Source organism: Xiphophorus couchianus, chromosome 6, assembly GCF_001444195.1.
Source record: "Xiphophorus couchianus chromosome 6, X_couchianus-1.0, whole genome shotgun sequence".
NCBI lineage: Eukaryota > Metazoa > Chordata > Actinopteri > Cyprinodontiformes > Poeciliidae > Xiphophorus > Xiphophorus couchianus.
In genome coordinates this window covers 28,334,033-28,357,594 of record NC_040233.1, presented here as the reverse complement: position 1 = coordinate 28,357,594, position 23,562 = coordinate 28,334,033, and the positions used below count along the sequence as shown (strand labels likewise).

Genomic DNA, 23,562 nt, shown 5'->3' with positions numbered 1-23,562 from the left:
CAGTTCACAGGAGTAACAACTAAAACTCAGGCTACTTGGTTGAGTGGAATACAAGTCTATTTGATGCTTGACATTATTACGTAAGAAAATCTTATGTTTTCTGAAAATGAATAAAGGATGTCAGAAAACTAAATGACTGTATTGAGTTTCATACTTTCAGATTTGACAGAAGATATTCACATATCTGCTGAATCACCTCCAGGATTACAGCAGAGACAGCAGACTGCATCTGGTTTCCTTTGCACTTTATTGATTTCTCTGATGTTCAGGAGATGATTACTGAGAACTTTATAGACACTTTGAATCCTACCAGACCCTTCAACATTGTACAGCTTAATGTTTTCCGTTTTTATCCTCTTCTTTTCTCCCTAATTGAATTGTTGAGGCTCAGCACTGGAATGCATTCACAGATCTAATAAACCTCTTACAAAAACAACGTGTTACAAAAACATTCCGTAAGAACCGCTGTCATGTAGGCTTTTTAAAATATTTGCTCCACATAAACTTTATTTTTATGGATCCAGTTTATGCCGAATAATTTATATATAAGTAAAATAAATTAAGATATTTTTTTCTGGTGTTTTGTCCCGTCTAAAGTGAATAATCAGGCAAAACTTAAAATTCGCATATTTCTAAATGAAATTCAGCAGACTACCGACTAGGAATCTCCGGTTTTTAAAAGTAACATTTTAACACTTTCCCAAAATGCATGTAAACGCTACTGTAAATACTGAAAATACGTCGCATTAGTAAAATATGTTTTTATTAATCGTATTATTGTTGATAAACTGAGAACTCTCCCTGAATTCACTTCCTTACACAACAAAACGACGACATGCTGCTACGCATTCTGGGAAATGTAGTAATGTTAAAGATATCGTTTATTAACACTTTAACCTGTATTGTAATTTCATGTTAATTAATGGTCAATTACATTATTTTGTGTAATAATTTTAATAATAAAACATATATGTAGGTATTTTAGAGCAAATTCATGGTTTAAACTCATTATTATTCAGATGTACTACAAGTCCCAGAGGCTCTGCGTCATTACGTAGGGACGTTTAGCAACGGTCAGTTGCTAAAAGAAAGCCAGCCGCTTCCGTGTTGTTCTGGTGTTATTCTGGTTGAAAACAGTCGTTAGCGCGGTCAGAGCTGACCTGACAGCCTCTCTGCGGGGTTATTATCATGGTTCTGTGAAGCTTGGAGACATTTTCACCTCATTTTTCCCGAAATGTCGCTGCTGCAGAGCTCCAAGAAGAAAGACAAGCGCATTCTGTGCGGGACCTGCCCGGACCCGAAATGCCAGGCGCGGCTCTTCTTCCCCGCTCACGGCTCCATCAGCATCGAGTGCACGGAGTGCGGCCAGCGGCACGAGCAGAGCGGCCTGCTGAACGTGGAGGAGGTCACCGACCCGGACGTGGTGCTCCACAACCTGCTCAGAAACGCCCTGCTCGGCGTCACCGGGGCCCCGAAGAAGGGGACCGAGCTGGTGAAGGTGATGGGGCTGTCCAACTACCACTGCAAGCTGCTGTCCCCGGTGCTGACCCGCTACGGCATGGACAAACAGACCGGTAAAGCCAAACTGCTGAAAGACATGAACCAGGGGGAGATCTTTGACTGCTCCCTGCTGGGGGACCGTGCCTTCCTCATAGAGCCGGACCATGTCACCACCATGGGGTACGGCAAAGACCGCTCCGGGAGCCTGATCTACCTCCACGACACCCTGGAGGAGATAAAGAAGGCCAATGGCAACAGAGAGTGTCTCATCCCGGTGCACGTGGACGGAGATGGACACTGCCTGGTCCACGCTGTGTCCAGAGCCCTGGTGGGCAGGGAACTGTTCTGGCACGCACTGAGAGAAAACCTGAAGCAGAACTTCAAGCAGAACCTGGATTGCTACAAAAACCTGTTCCAGGACTTTATTGACGCCGCAGAGTGGGAGGACATCATCAATGAGTGCGACCCCCTGTTCATCCCCCCCGAAGGCGTCCCATTGGGACTGCGTAACATCCACATATTCGGGCTGGCCAACGTCCTCCACCGGCCCATCGTCCTGCTGGACTCCATGAGCGGGATGAGGAGCTCTGGCGACTACTCTGCCACCTTCCTGCCCGGACTTGTCCCAGAGGAGCAGTGCAAGGGGAAGGACGGGAAGCCGAACAAACCCATCTGCATCGCCTGGAGCAGCTCCGGCAGGAACCACTACGTTCCTCTGGTGGGCGTCAAGAACACGCTTCTCCCCAAGCTGCCGCCCCGCCTGCTGCCGAAGGCCTGGGGCGTCCCGCAGGAGCTCATCAGGAAGTACATCAAGCTGGAGCCGGACGGGAGCTGCGTGATCGGAGGTGACCGCAGCCTGCAGGATAAGTATCTGATGCGGCTGGTGAACGCCATGGAGGAGGTGTTCATGGAGAAGCACAGCATCCACCCGTCGCTGGTGGCCGACGTTCACCAGTACGTCTACCGGCGGACCGGCGTGATCGGCGTCCAACCGGAGGAGGTGACGGAGGCTGCCAAGAAGTCCGTGATGGAGAACCGTCTGCACCGCTGCCTGATCTGCGGCGCCCTCTCTGAGCTACACATCCCGTCCGAGTGGCTGGTACCGGGCGGGAAGCTCTACAACCTGGCCAAGTCCACGCACGGACAGCTGCGGCCCGACAAGAACTACAGCTTCCCCCTCAACAACGTGGTGTGCTCCTACAACCCCCACAGGGACTTCCTGGTCCCGGACTACAAACTGAGCTCCCTGAACACCTGCACCTGGTGCCACGGGACGTCGGTGCGGCACATCCGCGGGAATGGGTCGGTGGTGTACCTGGACGGGGACAGAACCAACAGCCGGTCGCAGGGGGGGAAGTGTGGCTGCGGCTTCAAGCACTACTGGGACGGGAAGGAGTACGACAACTTGCCCGAAGCCTTCCCCATCACCCTGGAGTGGGGGGGCAGGGTGGTCCGGGAGACCGTGTACTGGTTCCAGTACGAGACGGACCCGACGCTGAACAGCAACGTGTACGACGTGGCCATGAAGCTGGTCACCAAGCACTTCCCTGGAGAGTTTGGCAGTGAGATCCTGGTGCAGAAGGTGGTGAACACCATCCTGCACCACACAGCCAAGAAGAACCCGGATGAGTACAACCCGGTGTCCATCGACGGGGCCCACGCCCATCGTCTCGGTGACGGGACGGAGGTGCCGCCGCCGCCGGACCCCCAGCTGCCCACCAAGATCATTCTGACGGGTCAGAAAGCCAAGACACTCCACAAGGAGGAGCTGACGATGAGCCGGGCAGAGCGCAGCCTCCAGCAGAGCATCAGCGAGCAGGCCTTCGTCTCCCAGAAGAGACGCTCCGACAAGCTGAAGCACGACCCCAAAGGTCAGGGCCGGACCTCGTCCCCCAGCGGCTCCCCGGAAACCTCCTCCTCCTCAGCTCCCGCCACCCCCACCAAGACCTCCTCCCCCTCTTCCTCCTCCAACAAGGAGAAGAAGATCCGGGTGACGACCAGCGACGGGCGCCAGGCCATGCTCACCCTGCCGGCCCTCACCACCTTCGCGGAGCTGCGCCGGAGCATCGCCAAGCAGTTCGACGTGCCGCCGCCGCAGCAGTGCATCCGCTATGGCTTCCCCCCCAAAGAGCTGCTGCCGCCCCGGGACGGCGAGGAGAACGAGCCGGTGGCCCTGCAGCACGGCGACAGGGTGACGGTGGAGATCCTGAGGGGCCCTGAGGACAGGGGCCCCGGGGCCACCATCACCAGGGCAACCAGCTCGCACTCCGCCCTGCACTCGGCGAAGAGCGAAGACGCGGTGACCAGCGGCCGGACGAGCAGCCGGGAGATCCAGGAGAGCATCGACCTGGAGATGTCCTCCCTCTGTCTCCTAGCAACCCTGATGGGTAAGAACATGGCGACACGCAGGTCAACCTTCATCCTTTATGACATCACATCCTGGAAGCAGCCTGGCAGAACTCATGTTCCAGAGAAAGATCAGAGTATTCCACATGATTTTAATCTTATAGCTAGCGCTGGCAGCAAGCGTGTAAAGTTTGTCTATTGTGATGATGATAAAAGTGACAAGAAGTATTTATTTATTATTTCTCTTTTAGGAACTTAATGTCTGTTGCTGCAATAATAACATCACAAACACAAAAGCTAAACTTTTTTAAAACATTCCCATTTGTAACGAGTTTCTTTAGGTTAGCAGTCACATGAAGAAGTATCATTTAAATAATTGAAATGGACACAATAACTGGATTTTCTCATTTATTCTTATTTATTATGCCAGTTCTTTTTTACATCAGATGTTTACATCCTATCTAGTTAAAACTAATGGAGGAACAAGTTCATTTCAAGGTCCGCAAGTAATTAATCAAACTGTATATCATCAAAATAAACAACATTTTCAATTCAAAACACTTTTTGCTGCTAAATTATTGAATAAATGGACATGAGCTCAACAACAAAATATTTACAGTTTTTAATCGGGGTGAAAAACGCCGTCGTGATTCCAGCTCAGAGCTTTTGCATGTAAACATAAAAAAAGATGAACTGTGTTAGGCTGTTTTTCTTTAATGCGTTAAAAAAGATTCATTATAATGAATCTAAATTAACAAGTTAAAGTCTCTGGCCTAGTTAAAACCCAGTCTTCTTCTATTCTGGGTCTTCAGGCCGATTTTCTCTCTCCTAATATTCAGTCATGTTTATGTAATAATTAAGAAGCGCAGCAGCAGTGTTTTTCTTAGTTTTGTTTTCATTTCGAGAGAAACTGAGAGCTTTGCAGATTGGTTGAGCTGTGCAGTACAGACGCATGCTGGCTTCTGATTGGTTGGCTTCCAGCAGACTGCAGCTGAATGAACTCTCAGGCTCCTGAGCTTTACCAGAAACTCTGCATTCACTGATGTGTGTTCAGTCAATCTGCTGACTCCGGCATCTCGTCCCCTCCCTGTGTCGCCTGCCAAAAGGGTCAAAGGTCACCGCTGCTCCCAGATAAACACAGAACATGACGTAGCGTTGCTGCTGATTTTCAGGAAGATTTGTCTCTGAGCTCTCCGCTGGACCTGACGCTGCACTTCCTGTCCAGTGGACAGGAAGTGACCAGTTCTAGCTGCAGCCGGACAGCCGACTGTCAGACAACTGATCCGCAAAAATGTTCAGAGCTTCATCTGCTTCACCTCTGACATCATCCTGATGAAGTTCAAATCCATATCAGGAGATAAAAAGGTCCTAGAAGCTGAGCTGCTCCTCTGATTGGTTAAAACCTTCAGATAAATTTGACAGTAAAATGCAGATCCATAATGAAATACCAGAAACATTTTCCTGATTCTCATGTCCTGAAATATAAATATTAGCAGCTGAAGTCAGTTAAATATAATCAGCAACAAACAGATTTATAAGCTGAAAACATGTTTCAGTTCCTCCGTTTTCCAGCTGACAATAAATATAAAGAATAAATGGTTTGGAGACAAAAAAAAATAATTCTCTGGTTTAGTGTGCAATTATTTTGAAAATTAGCTTCTGTATTTAAATGTGAAATAAAATGTAGACAGATGTGTTTAGTTTTGTCTCAGTAAAATGGTTGTAAAATTCCACATTTCTGTTAATTTGATGGTTTGATTCTGTTATCTTCAGCTTTTAAAAAGCCATTTCTGCCCTCAGTTCTCATTAAAACTCATGTCACATGACTTTAAAAACAACATAAATAATGAGAAATATTTACTATTTTTTATTTTTTTTAAAAAGCACAATTTTGTTCTATGCTTCTATGTTGAAGCTCCGAAATAAAGAAAAACATAAAACATCTGCAGAAAGCAGAGGATAAATGTTATTTGCAGAAATTATACAAAAAAACAATTCAAATTAGATAATAAGACAAATAGATTATTAATAGATTATTATCTATTAATACTTTTAGTGTCATTCTGCAGTTATTCCATGGAATAAACTGAAAACCTGCTAAAACCTCCATTGGTTCCTTTCCTGTTTTTAGTCAGTCACTGTGGAAGGACCATCGAGCCACTTGTGGCCCGGAGCCGCAGGTTGTGGACCGCTGGTCTGATCCATCAGGTCCAGACGGATCAGAAACATTTCTGATTGGCTGCGTGGAATAAACCTCTGTGATGTCATCAGGGGGTCGGAAACGTGGGATTTTTTTTCCCAGAACATTCGACTCGTTCTTCAGCTTTTTGGACCTGAATCATCTCATCTCATAAACTCGTCGTCATTCTAACATGTTGAAACAACAAAGAACTGATAATAATATTAATATAATATTTAGAGCAGCAGCTTTAAACCGTCCTGGACTGTTAGCTGCTTTAATTAGAGGAAAACAAGATGCAGTTAGTTATTAATTTGATTTATGGTTGATTTATTCATTTGAATGATGGGATCCATGCAGTGAATCTAGTTTTACAGAATCAGATTTTTTGCTGCAGTGTCCGTGACTCGGACGTTTTCTGCCGCCAGAACTGCTGATTTACAGACTTATTTGAACCTCGTGTTGTGTTCAAGGTCTCTGCGTATTTCCGGACGCCTCTAACACGAAAACTGTGTCCTTTTCCAGGCGAGGACGTTTGGTCGTACGCCAAGAAGCTGCCGCACTTGTTCCAGCAGGGCGGCGTCTTCTACAACATCGTCAAGAAAGACATGGGTGAGTTTGTTTTCTCTGGCAGCGCAGCCAAGAGCAGGAGCATGCTCAGAACCTCAGGACGCAAATACATAGATTGTAGGTTTTCTTTTTTTAAATGAATGCAGCTGTCTTAATGGGAAGATACGGGTTTCTGTGTTATTTTTATTACGTTTCCATTCAGTACAGTATGTTTAAAAACCAGAGTATTTCCAGCTTGAAGCTTCAAAGCTTCGTCACATTTACACAACAGAGCTGGAAGTGAGGAGAGCTGCTGCGGTGAAAATAATCAGATTCAGAGATAAATTTAACCTGAGACTAAAACCGTTTCACACCAGATCGGCTCGTTCGCTCTGAGGTTACTGGCAGCTGCGTTCATGGAAACCAGCAACATCAGAGTCTGGAGAGAAACTTTACAGAAATGGAAGAAAAGATCCAAAAGTGTCAGTAGGGATCTTCAGTTCTCCAGAATAAAACCAAGACACTTAAAATAAGAGAATTAAAAACCCAAACCTTCATTTTAAGGTTTTATTACATTAATGTTGATGTGTGAATATAATCAGGTTTTTGTGGTGGTGAAATTGACTAGAGTGTCACTGTGATGATCATCAATTAGCCTTATATTGTGCAGATGGAGGGTAGTACTAATCTGTTAATAGAGTGAATATTAGTGGAACAAGGACACAATATCATCATCAGTGACTTTTATCTAGATTTAAATATAGATATTATATTATTATTATTTTACAGTTTTGGTTTAATTACTGCTCTGACTCTATTGTTCTTTCAGCAAATGGTCTTTTTTGAGTCTTTATGCTCAGGTTCATGATTAATCGATAACTAGATGAGTTGATGTATATTTCAGTAGTGTGATTGAATCACGTTCATGATTAGTAAAATAAGTTAAAGTCTGTGTGTGCTGAGCGGTTCTGGGTGTGTGCTGAGCGGTTCTGGGTGTGTGCTGAGCGGTTCTGGGTGTGTGCTGAGCGGTTCTGGGTGTGTGCTGAGCGGTTCTGGGTGTGTGTGTCCTCCAGGCCTCATGGACGGGAAGCATTGCATGCTGCCTCACCTGACGGGGAAAACCTTCGTCTACAACGCGGCGGAGGAGCGGCTGGAGCTCTGCGTGGACGCCGCAGGTCACTTCCCGGTCGGACCGGACGTGGAGGAGCTGGTGAGGGAGGCGGTGCTGCAGCTGCGCTCCGAGGCGGCCACTAGGGGCAGCAGAGAGGGCAGCCCGTCCCACGGCGTCCTGCGGCTGGGCAGCGGCGGCGTCGTCCGCAAGAAGGAGCAGCTGCAGAGTGTCACCGCCTTCCAGGGCAAAGGTCACTCCCTAGGGAGCGCCGGAGGCTCCTCCCCTCCGGAGCACCGGCCAATCACGCGGCAGCACAGCAGCGGCGTGGACCTGAGCGCCAGCGTGTCCAAAGGAGCGCCGGACCTGTCGGACATTCCCGAGGACGCCACCAGAGAGCTGGTCCGCATGGCGCCCGGCTTCGTGGCCAGCAGGGACGGCCGCGCTCCCGACCCGGGTCTGATGGAGCAGCAGCGCCGCAAGCTGCAGGAGATGGTGTCCTCCATCCAGGCCTCCATGGAGCGCCACCTGAAGGAGCAGCAGGGCGCTGCAGGTGCTGCGGGCGGGGCCAGCCAGGAGCGAACTGCTGGGACCAAACCCGGCACCGCGGCCGCCACGGGGGGCAAACCGGAGGAGCCAGAGGAGATGGAGAGCCAGGACGCTGGGCAGGGCAACGCCAGCGAACCCATGGACCACTCCTGATGGCGCCGCCGCCGCCGCGCTGCCTCCGCCCCCTGACCGCCGCCTGCTGCCCCGCCGCAGGCCGGACCCCAAAGCTTAGGTCTTCATTACGTCGCGTCGTCTTTACTGCATGACTGAGGAGCGAACTGACCGCACTGCTGCTGCCGCGGCAACCGTCACTGAGCTGAGACACGGAGACGGTCCGTCTGCGGCGCATCGTCTCTCCGCCACTGTCTGTGTCTTTACTCCCTTAACTCTCTCACCTCAGAGGCAGGAAGTAAATCCAGAGCAAACGGATTTATTTCCTTCTTCAGGAGAACTTTCCCTCCAGCTGACTCTTCGTCAGCGACGGCTCCCAGTGTTCCCAGTTGCCTGGAAGCTGACCGGATTGTATCTCCAGCCTTCTGAATCCCTCCTGCAGACGCCGATTCTTCCTGCTTCAAACCTGCACTGAAGAACACGGTCAGATTAAAGAGCGGGACACTTCCTGCCTGTACAGGAAGTGCTAATTGGCCACAGAGGAGACGCCCTGCATTATCGCTTCCATTGTTCAACTCTGCTGCCTTCATCACCAACACCTGCTTTGCTCCCACCGCCTGTCTGATGAATGCTGGACTCCTGAAGCCGTCGAGCTGCGCCACCTGCAGGCAGGGAGGAGCTCCTGCAGAGGTTCACAGGGCTCAACCCAACGTGAGCTTCAGGTCTCTGCTAGAGACGCAGGCGAGTGACGAATTAAAGGAAAACACCGACTGAAGGAAACGTTTCTCCTGAATGAATTTAGTCCAGCTGTGATTTTCTCAGCAGTTCTCATGTAGGAATCTGTTCCCAGCCAGTCAGAGTTGGAAAATCAGTTGGATTTGCTTTGGTTGTGGTGCTACTCTGAGTGAGTCACTTTAATTAAACACTAAAGGAATGAGTTCACAGGTAGATATTGTACAGCAGTGTGTGCCGCTTGCTTAATAAAACATTAAGTATTAATAATAATAGTTTCTACTTACAACTTTAGTTGTTTTTTATGCACAGAAGCCATATTGGATTGTGAACCTCTGATTTTTCCAGGTGAGATTCTGTATTTTATTGACGTTCTTCCTGGTTTTTCTCGCTGAAACTTGCAAAGTCAAACCTTCAGGCCAATTTGTTTTCTTGTTTGTTCTGTTGAGTTTTGATCTCAGTTTTGAAGCAAATATTTCTAAAACTTGGCTGACAGAGTTCTGATCAGTAAACTGATGAACGTTTATTGTAGGTTGACAGATTTGGGCTTTGATCCAGGAACAGAACAGATCAGCTTCATGCGTCTCTCCTTTAAGGAGGGAAAAGTTGCCCATCAGAACCCCACCTGTAACCTCCACCAACCCAACAAACATTTACACCCATATTGAGCATTGAATGGTGTTCATCCACACTAACCGCATGACGTCCTCCATGCAGGTCTAAACTCAGATCAACCTCAACATCCTCCCACTTCCTGCTAGTTTGACTTTCTAAAGGCTTCATCATTCTGGAGGGTTCAGCAGTTTGTAATTCCTTTAATTCATCACTCGTCTGTTGAATGTAAAAACGTCCCAACAGTGAAATGCCAAAGAGAGAAACGTTTTCTGATCGGCATTTTAGAGAAGTTTAATTTGAGGATTCAGTTTGAAGCGGGTTGACGGAGCGACCTGGAGGTCAGCTTCTGCAGCAACTTTTACAGATAAATATGTTTGTTTTTCTTCAGTTCAAAATCTCCATAAAAACAAATTTTTACCTTTTTGTCTCCATAAAGTCGATTTTAACAGCAGTTTGAAGCCGAAGCTCCTGTTGCCAAAATCAGAAGTCAGAAAAAACAACGTGAAGGAAACAAGAGCAGTGAAGGTAGAGGGGGAATGGCTCCCCCTTGTGGAGAGAAAATCTCAGTGCAATTCTTCTTTTTTGAAGATATTTAAGTAAATATGTCAAATAAATCAAGTTTAGATTTTAAAAAAAGTCTGGCGATTCAAAGACAACAAGAAAGAACAAATTTCCTAAAAAGATGTGATTTATTTCTCTTATGGATGTTTTTTTATTTTTTGAATTGTTTTGAGTTTGAAGCTTCTTGTCAAACTTTTTTAAAATTATTTCTGGGCTCTGAAAGCTGCAGTCGCCTGAACAGAACTTCCCTCCATCCGGACCGACTTTCACCTGAACTTCTGTTTAAACAGCAGCCAAAGAAAAACCAGGTTGAAGTTGCTCCTTACATTTGTGTTTCTGTCGTTTGCCAACATTTAATCAAATTACAAAAAAATAAATAAAAAAAATTGGGAAGCTCAGAAGTTTTGTTGGGTTACAGGAAACGTTTAATCTGTTTTATTTTTTATTTTTGGAGAGTTTTTCTGACGTTTGACAGATTTTGTAGCATCAAACGGGAACCGATCAGAACAAACCGTTTCCCCTCCAGAACCTGGCTCAGGTTTTCAGGACGGCGCCACCTGCTGGACCTGAACACTGCTCCAGCACCAGAACACCAAAGGTCCAAATGATGGGTTCCGGAAGAACTCCTGGATTATGTCCCATCTCGGGTTCTGGTTGGGCTCCAGGTTCCTACAGAAACACTTTTCTGCTGCGACTTTTCTCATAAAAACTCATGAAAAGCTTCAAGTTCAGTTTAAATCTTTTGTTTCTGCAGCTGAAGTTTGAAACGATCAACATGAAGTTTCCTGTTTTTTTATGTTTCCTCTTTTCTCACTCTGGTTTTATTGCTCAGATAAACTATAAAGCTTTTTATTTTCTTGAACTCATCTCACACAGTAACCCTGAGTTTGTTTTACTCTCCTGCAGTCAAAGCTTTCTGATGCTCATGCGTTTTGATGAGGAGGTTGTTGCCGTGACGACAGCCGGAAGCGGCTGGACTCCTGTGACTAAAACCTGTTTAGTTTTTATTTAATTTGACGAAAGCTCAATCATTTGACACTTAGTTAGTCTTTTAAAGATAAACATTTTGGAAAATGTGAGTTTGTTCTGTAAGGGAAGTTGATGTTTGACGCCAGTGATCAGGTTTCTCTCCATCTGCTGACTAGAAACTGGTTCTGTTTTGGTTTTGTTCTGGTTCTTTCCTCAGAAATCATCAGTTTTAAAGTGTTGTTGTTTAATTTTTTAGTTTTCCTGCCTCTCGGCTCAGTTTTCTGCTCCTGGTTGAAGTGAAGGAAAACTCGGCACTTTGAAGTCGTTGAACCCGAGCAGGAAGGACGCTTCGGATCAGAACCTCCTGCTGTCACCAACCCGCGGCTCCTCCATATTCCTGCTGTATTATAGTACATATTGTAGAATATTTGGACCTGTACAGAAACCGCTCCGTTTCTCCTTCGGTTGGTTCTTTTGGATCTTCTGTCTGGTTGCTAATAAAACGCTGACGACACTCTGCTTCCACGTCGCTGCTTGCATGAAAACTTCTCAGCGCCACCAATAAAATCACTTCCTCCATTCGTTTGTGAGCCGAGTCCTTCTGGTGATGTTCCTGATTCTGACTGTTCATGTTTTACTTCCATTTCTCTCTGTTGTCTGTTGATCAACTCTGCAGGATTCAGGCTAGAACTGGTCAAATAATCAAACTTGCTGTTTCTGAAGATTACATTTTTTGCAAAATCAGATTCCCACTAAGAGTCAGGGCCGTACTAAGAAACAATAAGATGGAGAATAAAGTCATTTAACAAAAATAAAGCCAAAATAATACAAGAATAAAATCATAATATGACAGTCATAAGTCAGTGAATAGTAACAATATCGTAATATTCTTTAGACTTCACTGTGGCCATCAGCTTGTCTTTAGTTGGACTTTGAATTCAACTCAACTCCCAAAATGGATGACTGAAATAAGAGTTTAACGCTAACCCTTTCCTTTTATTTGTAATTTCCTTTGAACAAAAGAAATAGATTTTTTTTCTTTTTATTAAAATCAGATTTGGTATGAAAAACTCTGAGATTTTATATTGAAGCTATAATGTCCCTAGTCGGCCTCCACTCTGGATTTTTTATGTCTACTGGATATGCATTAAAGTGGAAAGTTTCCCTAATAACATTAGAATTGAGATAATAAATAAAAACAAATTTGATTTCTCAAACATGCAAGAAATAATTAATGCAACACTCTATATATGTTTAAGATTAGAGAGTAATATAATATGATTTAAAAAACAGATTTAAGTGAACCAACTCTGCTTTTGAGTAAAGGTCACTGGATAGACATGATTCTGTTTATGATGAAACTAAAGAAAATGCTAATTCTCTATTTGTTTTTTTCAATATTTTATATCTGTAATAATAACTATAAGTAAACTTTGTTAGTGGATGAATAAAATGGGTATAATTAAAAGTTTCCATCTGCATTAACCACTTGCAGAGAGTCATATTTGTATGATTCTTGAATTGCAGTCGCACAAAAATCAGTCCAGGGTCCGTAAATGGCCCCCAGCGGCCGTAAATGGCCCCCAGGCCGCACTTTGGACATCCGTGTTGTAACAGCCGTAATTGTGTAGTGTCTCTGTTTGTTATTATAGCAGCCGTTCAACCGGGCTTGTAAGGTTGGTGAAGAGAGTTTATTAAAAGACAACACTGTGGAACTTCCCAGTACCAGTGTGGCTGTGCGTTTTTGATCGCCCAGACGAGTCTGCCGCCTCCTCTCCCCCCTTAAATCTAACCCGAGCGTTACAGTGTCTTAAACTGAAAAACTCATATCTGGAGAAATCAGCTTTTAAATGCAGACAGAGAGCTTTCAACACAGACTCCACCCACCCAGCGCGCCACTATGTGCGCCGGCGTTGAGATGGTGCGGATCTTCTGACCTCCCGGCGGAAGTAAACAATGAGAAGCTAGCTTGTAGCTTGTAGCTTGTAGCTCCATTGTGCGGGTTGTTTGCTGGTTTTCTCCGGTCAGGAACAACAATGTGTTCAGCTCTGAATGTGAGAGAGTTCATCAGGCAGCGGCTAGCTGCTGCTGCGGAAGAAATCTTCGGAGTTTTTGAGAAAACCGTCATTCAGTATGAAGAAGAGCTCGACCGTCAGCGCAGAATGATGGAAACCAGCTGGAAAACACAAACACATGAGAAACCAGCAGGTATGGAGTTTTATATGAGCTCAGAGAGTAAATACAGGGATGTGATCCTGGTTGGTTCATTTAACCAACCAGGTTTAAATGCAGTCATTTATCAGAGATCTGAGGCTTTGACTGCCAGATTTAAAGGGCCACACACGGTCAGGATGCTGCCGCCTGATCAGGTGATGTTCTGGACTAATGAGCTGCTTCTTTACCCTCAGACTGAACGAAAGGAGCGGAGCTTAAACAGGCCTGCAAAATGAAATGACTGAAACAGTCATGTTTTATTTCCTAGTATAAAAATTTACCCATCTATTCTGAAATGTCAGGTAGAGAATAACAAACTTAAAAATGTCTTGAAAAACAAGAATGAAAGAGTTTACTGCAACGACAAATATTTAGTATAAGACAAATAATACTGTACAGGTAAAAAAAATAGCATTAGAGTATGATCATTTAGAGAGGGAAATGTGCCTCTATATATTTTCATAAAAACAGAAAAATGTGCCAATAAAAGCAGAATTATGGAGTGTTGTGTGGGAGGAAGGATCTGCTGTAGCGCTTCTTTGTGCACCTACGATGCAGCAGTTAACTGTCAACATAAGATTATATATATTTTATTTTTATGCATCTCAAAGCTAAACATACTAAATGTTTTAGTTAAAGCTCCAACTGTAATGCTAAAGCTAGGTTGGTTAAACCCCAAACAGGAAGTAGTTTAATCTACTTCCTAAAGCTTGTTTTTCAGTTAACCAGCAGAGGTCAGTAGTTTGCTTTTCTACCAAAAGTTTGTCACAAATAAATTCACCTTTTATAAAAATGATGAAACAGGTTTGTTTTGATGTTTTCCTGAACTTTATCCAAACCGTTTCCCTATTAGATCTTCCACAGCAACACCTTCATCTGGAGCAGGAGGAGCTTCCTGCCGAGCCGCAGCTCTGCCACCAGCAGGAGGCGCCAGAACCTCCACAGATCAAAGAGGAGCAGGAGGAACCCGGCAGCAGTCTGCAGATGGATCAACTGGAGCCCGATGAAGAGTCCAAAACGTTTCTGGTGGCGCTTCTGTATGGGGAAGGTGAGCCCAGAGTAGCAGAGGAAACCTTTGATGGTCTCCAGACTCTGCATCAGGAAGGAGGCGAGGATGTAGATCTAGGATCCACAAAGACAGAACAGACGGGTCATGAAGGACCTGAAGACGATGGCAGTGAGATCATCAGCCAGGACGTTTATCCAGTTTCAGACAAGCAGAGTTTTTCTCAGGCAGGACGCGACGCCTTAAAATGTGACTTCTGTGGAAAAATCTTTAGGAAAAAATATCACCTGAAGATGCATCACATGAACCACACGGGAGAGAAGCCGTATGTCTGCAACGAATGCGGGAAATCTTTCAAAGCCGCGTCCACTCTGAGATATCATGCGAGGTTGCACACGGGCGAGAAGCCGTATTCCTGCGAGACGTGTGGGAAAAGCTTCAGGTGCAGCTACAGCATGTTGGTCCACATGAGAACCCATACTGGGGAGAAGCCATACCTGTGCAACACCTGTGGGAAAAGATTCACCAACTCATCAGCCTTCAAGTGGCACACCGCCATCCACATGGGCGACCGGAGGTATTCCTGCCAGATCTGTGGGAAAAGCTTCACTCAGAGCGGAAACCTGAAGGCTCACATGAGGACGCACACCGGCGAGAAGAAGTACTCCTGCAAAACCTGCGGGAAACGATTCAGTCGGAGCAACAGCCTGATCGTCCACATGAGGACGCACACAGGAGAGAAGCCGTACTCCTGTAGCTCGTGTGGGGAGAGGTTTCAATACGCTGCAACGCTGAAAAAACACGCCACAACGCACGCCGGCGACAATTACACATCTGGCTGAGGTCCTGCATGTGAGGACGACGCGTCTGTCCAACACTGGGGACGAGTGTCCCGAAACATCTGCAGGGACAACAGATGGCGTGAAGTAAATCAAAGCTATGTGAGTTTACAACATGTTCTACTGGAGATCTTCCAGCAGTCTGCAACAAAAGCAGAACACAGGTGGGAACCAGCTCCCTCTACTGGCCAAATGTGGGAAAAGTTCTGAAGAACATTTTAGTTACGATGAGTTTGAGACGAATGATGGTTTAATGTCAGGAAGGTTGAATCTGAAGAGCAGAACGTCACAGACAAGCTGGAGCGTCTCATTCATGAGGCCATTAAACAAGAACACTTTCTTCAGTCAGAGGCTTCTGCTGATTCACTGTAACAGACTGCTACAGGAGATCCTTCCTGCCACAGACATCAACCTCTGCAACTCTTTGAAGTTGAGCAACAAATATCTGTCATTTTGTTTTTTACAGTAAAGAATCTTTTTTGTAAACTTGAGTTCTGTAAATGTTTCCAGTTTTACTAAAAACCTGTTTTCCTGTAACATGGCTGAGAAATAGATCTATAGAAAACAGAGAAATCTGAATAATTTCATTAATCAGCTGCAGATTTTTATGAAAACATTCAAACACAGATTTCAGTTTTTGTTCACTTTGCTTTTATTTCCCTCCAGTCAGAGTTTCTCTTTTCTGAACAGAAATTATATTTTCATATATCAGTCAGATATGGAATATTAAAGTGATTCATGCATGTTTCTTATTTTAATATGTAAGATTTAATAACATACAGACCCACCCAGCCTGTGCTGCTCTACATTCAGTCTTTTTCACATTCAGTCACATTTTCAAACCATAAAACAGAAAATCTGCTGAAAACAGATCAGGCTGGAACTTTGAGGTGAAATGGAACCAAACTTGATTCTTCAGCAAAGTGATTTTTATGACTAAATATTACAAACATCAGTTGACAGACAGAAGCAGCCGAGTCCAGACAGACACAAACTCACTGGTTCCTTTAATCTGAGCAGCATTAGGACCCTGCAGCTGCCAGCAGCATAAATATAGCAGCAGGAGCGGTGTGTGTGTGTGTGTGTGTGTGTGTGTGTGTGTGTGTGTGTGTTGTTGATCAGAACAGTTGGGGGTCATGAGGACACCTGAACACAGCGGATCAGTCGGTCTGCAGGAACGGACGGAGAACGGGTTCATTCAGGAGGATCCAGCTGCAGGTCAGACAGACGGTGTGTGTGTGTGTATGTGTGTGTGTGTGTGTGTTAGGTGTTGAAATGTTTTTTTTATTTTTGAATAAATGAGGAATTATACCTCAATGATATATCTGAAATAATCCACTGTGTTCAGATTTAAAATGTATTATTTCATTTTAATGCAAAAACATTTAATATCAAACATAGAAATGAAAAACGAAAGAAATACATAAAACATATTTCCACTTTAACTGACCAGGCTGGAGAAACTTCACTGCTGTAATAAACTCTGGATGTTTGGTTTGTTGGGTAAAATATACATTTATTACAGAAGCTAATTAGTGATTTATTACATATGTATTTCATATGTTACATATCCAGTGATCAGCAGCATCGAGTCCCTGGAAACTGAAGGTTTTTTTTCCCCACCAGCCTCAGAAAGCTGACAGCATCTGTTGGTAGTTTCCTTTTTCTGCCACCAGGTGGCGTCACCGTTACGTTTTTAGCCAAACTGAAATATCGCGTCTCTGTCGCTCGTTGACTCAGCAGGTAAATGCTACTCGAATCAGATTATTTCACATCAGTCTGAACGGACCTTTTTACCCCAAACTGTCAGATTTGTGTCACTTTCATATGTGGAACTAAATCCCGTTTTCTGCAGTCTGAACGGTCATGTCACATTGTATCCGATTATTACGTCATGAATGTGAGACATACGTCATAATCCTGCACCAGAAGTAAATCTGGATGGAAACAACGACTGAAATGATTGATTCTGAAATGAAAAAAGTCTGTGTCCAGTCAGATTTCTCTCCAGAAGCCGCTGCTCCGGTCAGCGGTTCTGTCGGATCGGAAACACGTTCAACTCCACCCACAGACAGCGGCGGCCATTTTGCTGCTGCTGTGTTCATGTCCACGTTCTTCTTCTGCGGGTCACTTTGGGGTCAGAAACTGTTCACACACAAGTTGCTTTTAATCGGTAGCATGAACAATTCAGAAGGTACAGAGCTTACGGTTTCTTTCTCTCTGTTCTCTGTCAGGCGATAAACTTTTACCATCAGCAGGAATCTGAGGAGTTGACAGTAGATCTTTGTGCAGAATTTGGATCAAATCTTAGTCATTTTAGTTTCGCTAAACTGTCCATGTTTAACACTCTCATGCTTCTCCTGACGACCAGGAAGCTGTTAGCGTTGGTAAGGAGGCCCAGGAGGGTCAGCCAGGATGCTGCAGCTGTGTAAAGTCACCAAGGTTCTGTTCATCAGCAACGCCCGCTCAGCCTGCAGCGACGACCTCATCCAGCAGGAGGCGGTGACGCTCTGCATCAACGTGTCCAAGCAGCAGCCGTTCCCGACCAGCAGCGGCGTCACCAGGATGCAGATCCCCGTCTACGACGACCCCGGCGAGGATCTGTACCGCCACTTTGACCGCTGCGCCGACGCCATCCAGAAGGAGGCCAACCGCGGCGGACGCAGCGTGGTCTACTGCAAGAACGGACGCAGCCGCTCGGCCACCATCTGCATGGCCTACTTGATGAAGCACCGCAGGATGACGCTGGCGGAGGCCGTACAGGTGATCCAGGGCTTCTGGGTTTGGGTTTTGCTGAGTCGGTGCCAACGGTTCCTCCATTCATGACAGAATAAAACATGTTGAAAGTAAATGTTGCTTCTAATGAGCAGATGTCCAGCTTGGTTCTGGAGTTCAGAAGAACCGGAGCAAATAGAATCACAGAGTCATCTGCAAATGTTCAGACTTTCACAGGGAAGCAGCAGAACCTGGTCCGGTTCTACCTGGTCCGGTTCTACCTGGTCCGGTTCTGCTTCAGCCCAAACAAATGAGTTTTTATTTCAACCCGTAAATGTTCAGTGAAGGTTCTGAACGTTAAAGACCGGTTCTCTTTATTACAGCGACTGAACGATGGGATGTTTGGTCCAAACAGAAGCAAAACAGATGTTCAACAGTGACCTTTGACCTTCTCTATGTTTTACAGACACATTAAATTCCCATGAGTTCATATTTGTAACTCCGGGTCAGAACCAGCAGCTGTAACAGGATCAGACAGGAAAGATGAAAGAACCGGCGCTGAGCGGTTCCGTCTGCTCAGCAGAACCAAAGGTTTTAATGTCCAAGGTGACTTTGGACCCGACAGACAGACGGAATAAAATCCTGCTGACCACTGAGTTCAGAGGTCACTGAGTTCAGAGGTCACTGAGTTCAGAGGGGAGATAAAGGGGGAACAGCGTTAAAGATGATTTATCAATAATTACATTTATAAAGAAGGAATAACTGAAGTGATGCAGCTAAAACAATAATTATGAAACTATACAGTAAAATAAAAACCTGAAAACCTTCAATTATGTCAGAATCAAGAAATGAAATATGTTGCAGTTTCTTTGTTCATAATCTTGTACATTATTATTATTATTTATTATTATTATTATTATTATTATTGTAATAATCCAACATGTATAAAATCTTATAAAATATATAAAAAATTAGTTTTTTTAATATATTTTAACACTTTTTTATTTTAATTTAGTGTCAAACTTTTTATCTGATGCTGCTGATAAAGATGAATTTCTCCTCTTTGGGACAATAGAGGCTATTTCTATTCTATTTCTATTCTATTATATTGTATTCTATTCTATTTCTATTCTATTCTGTTCTATTTCTATTCTTTGTGAGCGGTCAGATTGCTCAGATTGAAGCAGAAACCTCCTTCTGCCTCTTTTTGGTTTCATTTCTCTGCAGTTTTAGTTGATTTTCTAAATGTTTCAGTAAATAGTCTGGTCCTGCAGTTTAACGGTGTTTAGTTTATATCAGTGATTTATCTAAACCAACAGCAGAGGGCAGCATCCCTGCTTCACTCAGGAGGGATGTTCTGATCCGGTGTTCTGATCACCGGATCAGAACCGGTGTTCTGATCCGGTGTTGGAACCGGATCAGAACCTCGGTTCCAGAGTCCTTCTGACTGTTGTTTCCTCCCAGAGGGTGAAAACGGCTCGGCACGTCGTGGATCCGAACCCCGGCTTCATGTCTCAGCTGCAGCGATACGAGGAGGAGCTGAGGAAGAGGAGAGGAGCGTCCTGATGAAGCTGAGGACGTTTTCCTCTCTGCTCCGATTCACAACCATCAGAGTTTGAATCTGAATCTGAAAACTAAAACTTCGGGTCAGTTTGAGGAGCAAACAGGAGAGAAAACCTGAAATCAAACAATAATCAACCACAAAACCAAGAGATTAGATTTGAGAGAGCAAATGTTGAGGAAGTAAAAACATTAATAATGACTCAGAAATACATAAATAGTGTTTATATTGCATAAAGTGATACATGTGGAGTACGTCATAACATGCAGTGTTTCAACTTTAGAGTTTCTTCTGCAGCAAATCTAAAAACAAAAAAAATAAACCCATAAAAAACAAGTAAAACTGTGAAGAAAACATCAAATCTGTAAAGAATTTTATTTATTTTTTGAAAAAATATAATTATTGGTGTGAAAAGTGACTGAATGAGGAAATGAAGTTTTGACAAACAAATCAGGCAGATTGGATTTTAAAGAGTTCAATGATTTATTATTTTAATCATTATTTCACATTTAAATCACAAACTTCATTTATTTCTCCTCTTAAATAAGAACCATGAACCATATATATATATATTGGTGTTTAAATTTATTAGAATATTTTTTAGAACAAATATATTTTTCAAATCTGTTTTGTTCTGTTAAGTTTTCTGGCTTCATATTTAGACGTTTTTCTCAAATTTAATCTATTTTTTTCTGACCAAAGGAAGGAAAAAACTCAGAGAGACAAAAAGAAAAGCAACGAGGAAACGAAAAGAAACTCCAACTGATGAAAACATTTTGTTAATGATAATTTATATTTATTTTTACATTTGGACAGAGAAACGCTCCATCTTTCCTCCAGCTGTGATTTTAATAACTTTGGTCATCAGAATCATCTGAAATGTATTTTCTGAGTAAGGTGGGTGGAAGTGACATCATCGTGTTTTAAAGTTTGAAGAGCAAACAGTGAAATATTCTGGCTTGTTAGTCTAATAATCTGTGAACAGGATAAATATCTAGAACCTTTAGATCTGGATCAGTTTGTGTGAAAAGCAGGTTTTTTTCAGAGGGAAGGTGAGTTAAAGTTAAACTTTAATCGTTTCTCAACCTTTTATAGAAAACAACAGATTTAGTTTGATTTGTTTTATCAGACAAAGGAAAATGCAATAATAAATCAAATTTCTCAAGTCTGAATAAAAAAAGCATCTTTGTGGAAACTGACATCACGAACTGGTGGAAACTTGTTTTGGTTTTTCAAACATTTAATCAAAAGCACAAATTTAAAACCAGGCGACTTAGAGGGAAGTTTTAGAGATGAATGTTTTGCTGAGTCAGCATCCTGTTCCAATAATAAAATCAATAAAAACTCAGGTCAGCAGAACTCCATGTTTATTAATGTTTTACTGGCTTCTCTAGATGAAACCATGGTAACTGTTGAAACTTGTTTAAACGTGGATGTAGTTTAATAACCTCAGTGAGTTTATGAAGTTCATATTCGTGATATTTGGTGAAGTTGAAGCGTCTATAGTCTGACGGTGATGTTCTGTATCTCAGGTGAATCTTTACTCAGCTTGAATTTAATCATTTTATCTTCATATCTACTTCAAACTGTGTTCAGTTCTTAGAACATTTTAGCCTACAGTAAATGCCTTAAGTGAATGTAACACCTGAATGTGTCTCTGTCCCTTTAAGAAGCTGTACACTCAGTTTTAACTGGAGGAAAATGACAGTAAATATAATAAAAGTTCTGCATTCTGAGCTGATTGGTGTGTAATCATGTTACAGTTTGTTGTTTCACCTCAGATAATCTGAATATCATCACATTTAATGTTTGTTTGGACACTGAAATGATGTACGGCAACCAGGAAGGCACAAAATAAGTGGAGAGCGTGAGAAGACTCAGTTTGTTATTCATCCAATTCAATTCATTTCAAAGTTGAATTATTTCCCAAACAGAAGTTAAATGTTTTAGTCTGACTGCAGCTGTGTGAGGAATGAGACTCTCAGCATAATTTAAATAATCTGAGTTAAACAGGCGTTTTGACAAACCAGCATGTTTTTTACTGCAGACTGTAGATGAACAGATCGAACACATTCAGATGCTTCAGAAGAGTCGGGTTTATAAAACCCTTCAGAAGCTTGAACATTTACATCTGGTTATTGAGCTGAAGTACGAAGGTCAGTGGGGATTAAACAGACACTGAAGCCTCTCTGGAGTTACCAGGTTTATTTAACAAAACGTTTCCATCAGCGTTGATGCACTGAGTCGTTCCTGTGGGTTTGACGGAGCAGACGGGCTGGTTGGGTGTTACTGAGGATGAACTCCTCGGTCCCATTCCTCCTGTACCTGAGTGATCCACTCGTTGTAGTTGGACACCTTGGTATAGATGCCCAACTTGTCCACCATGCCACAACGCTCGCCCCACGACACGAGGCCGACCAGGAACCAGGTGCCCCGGTACAGAGTGACCATCGGCCCCCCGCTGTCCCCCTCACAGGCGTCGATTTTCTGACCCAGGATCCCGGCACAGAGGACGTTGTTGGTGATTTCATGGGGAAACATCTGCTGGCTGCAAAAGGTGTGATTAACCAGCGGGACTTTGATGACGTTGAGCGCTGAGCTGTACTTCCCGCTGTCATCTTTACCCCAGCCCGTCACCACAGTGGTGGTGCCGTTCAGGTGGAGCACCTTCTCGGCCAAGGCGCGGCCAGGTAAGCAGGCGGGGACGATGTATTTGGAGAACGGGGCGGGCGACTGCAGACGCATCAGGGCGATGTCGTTGTCCACCATCCTGGAGTTGTACTTGGGATGTTTGAAGGTTTTGGTGACTCTAAGCAAAACCTCTGTGCCTTCATTTCTCATTCGCTCGTAGTCACCTGAGTAAAAAGGTCATGATCATGATGAGGTGTTACGTTTTTAACACTCCTGTCACACTATTACATCTTGTGAAAGCGAAACTGCCTCAGGAAAACAACTCTCCCACAATGCCGAGCTGCACATCTAAACCTGGAGAATAAGAGATTTATCATCAGATAAATCAGGCAGAGGAAGTTTTTCCCAAGTTGATGAAAGAAACAGAGGCTGAAATTAAATGTGAAACCTGCTGCTCTGTGATTAAAATAAGATGAAATAAAAGTTTCACAAATACTTCAGTATCATTTTCTCTTTGTTTTGTATTATGTTCAGTTTGATGGTTTATGGATCTGCAGACGGAGAGCTCACCCAGTCGTACGCTGAACCTGAAGTTGTTTTCCAGGCAGTGGGCAGCAGTCAGGACCCAGTTTTCATCAATAAGAACCCCTCCGCAGTGAAACTGCCCTCTGGCATTCAGCACCAGCACCTACACGTACAAACATACATGAAATATTAATATTAATATTACACACTGGCCTGGAAACACACTGAACACATTTAACTAAGTATTCAGATTACTTTTATTTTTAAACCAAATCTGACTTTAATTTGGAAGATTATTTCTGGCTTTGAGCAAAGTTTCACCAAACCCAGTATGTTGGTCTTTTTTAAATGAATTGTGAATCCAAAATCAGAGCTCAGTGTTCTCAGTATGAACTTTAATCATTCTGACTAAAAATCCATAACAAAATATCCATAACATATCCAGTTGGTCATCTTTTCTTTTTACCTATTTGAAATAATTTTCTGTTTGTTTTGCCAATCTGCACAGCAGAATGATTTTTAACTCTTCATCACGTTCAGCTCCGTCTTCATCGTCGTCTTTAACTGCAGTGGAATCTGATCTGCCGAACCTTCAAAGTGTCCAGATTGAAGGTTTTGAGGTTCAGGAATGTTTCCTGCAGTGAAACGTTCCGGAGACATCATGTCTCCATTGAGACTTTTTTGATTCACCTCAAAGTTCCTTTCCAGTGAGAAATGTCCGACATGCAAAACCTTCCAATGTTCAGAAGGGATTCGTTGCTTAAACCCAACACAGACATGCAGACAGCCTGGTTGGTTGGTTGGGTTGGTTGGTTGGTTGGTTGGTTGGTTGGTTGGTTGGTTGGTTGGCTG

At 43.9% G+C, this 23,562-nt stretch overlaps 4 protein-coding genes across 4 annotated transcripts in view; 3 read left to right on the top strand and 1 right to left on the bottom strand.

Annotated features, from left to right (window-relative positions):
• The first annotated feature begins 1,079 nt into the window (after positions 1–1,079).
• vcpip1 (valosin containing protein (p97)/p47 complex interacting protein 1) lies at positions 1,080–11,800 on the top strand. Its single transcript, XM_028020159.1, has 3 exons — positions 1,080–3,887; positions 6,551–6,637; positions 7,648–11,800. Exons 1-3 carry the CDS (start codon positions 1,235–1,237, stop codon positions 8,382–8,384), a joined length of 3,477 nt encoding a protein of 1,158 aa, XP_027875960.1. The 5' UTR covers positions 1,080–1,234; the 3' UTR covers positions 8,385–11,800.
• A 1,293-nt stretch (positions 11,801–13,093) lies between these two features.
• Positions 13,094–15,751, top strand: LOC114146313 (zinc finger and SCAN domain-containing protein 2-like). The gene is made up of 2 exons (XM_028020275.1): positions 13,094–13,427; positions 14,287–15,751. The coding sequence occupies exons 1-2, from the start codon at positions 13,256–13,258 to the stop codon at positions 15,279–15,281; spliced, it is 1,167 nt and encodes a 388-aa protein (XP_027876076.1). The 5' UTR covers positions 13,094–13,255; the 3' UTR covers positions 15,282–15,751.
• A 486-nt stretch (positions 15,752–16,237) lies between these two features.
• Positions 16,238–21,295, top strand: dusp28 (dual specificity phosphatase 28). The gene is made up of 3 exons (XM_028020319.1): positions 16,238–16,496; positions 17,650–18,041; positions 19,458–21,295. Exons 2-3 carry the CDS (start codon positions 17,694–17,696, stop codon positions 19,557–19,559), a joined length of 450 nt encoding a protein of 149 aa, XP_027876120.1. The 5' UTR covers positions 16,238–16,496; positions 17,650–17,693; the 3' UTR covers positions 19,560–21,295.
• Positions 21,296–21,744: 449 nt separating this feature from the next.
• The window catches only part of proca (protein C (inactivator of coagulation factors Va and VIIIa), a), a 7,405-nt gene continuing 5,587 nt past the window's right edge, over positions 21,745–23,562 (bottom strand). The window contains exons 8-9 of the mRNA XM_028020254.1: positions 22,756–22,873; positions 21,745–22,409 (exon numbers count right to left, since the gene is read on the bottom strand). Coding sequence (XP_027876055.1) covers positions 21,841–22,409; positions 22,756–22,873 — 687 coding nt within the window. The 3' untranslated portion in view covers positions 21,745–21,840. The remainder of the gene's footprint in view (positions 22,410–22,755; positions 22,874–23,562) is intronic.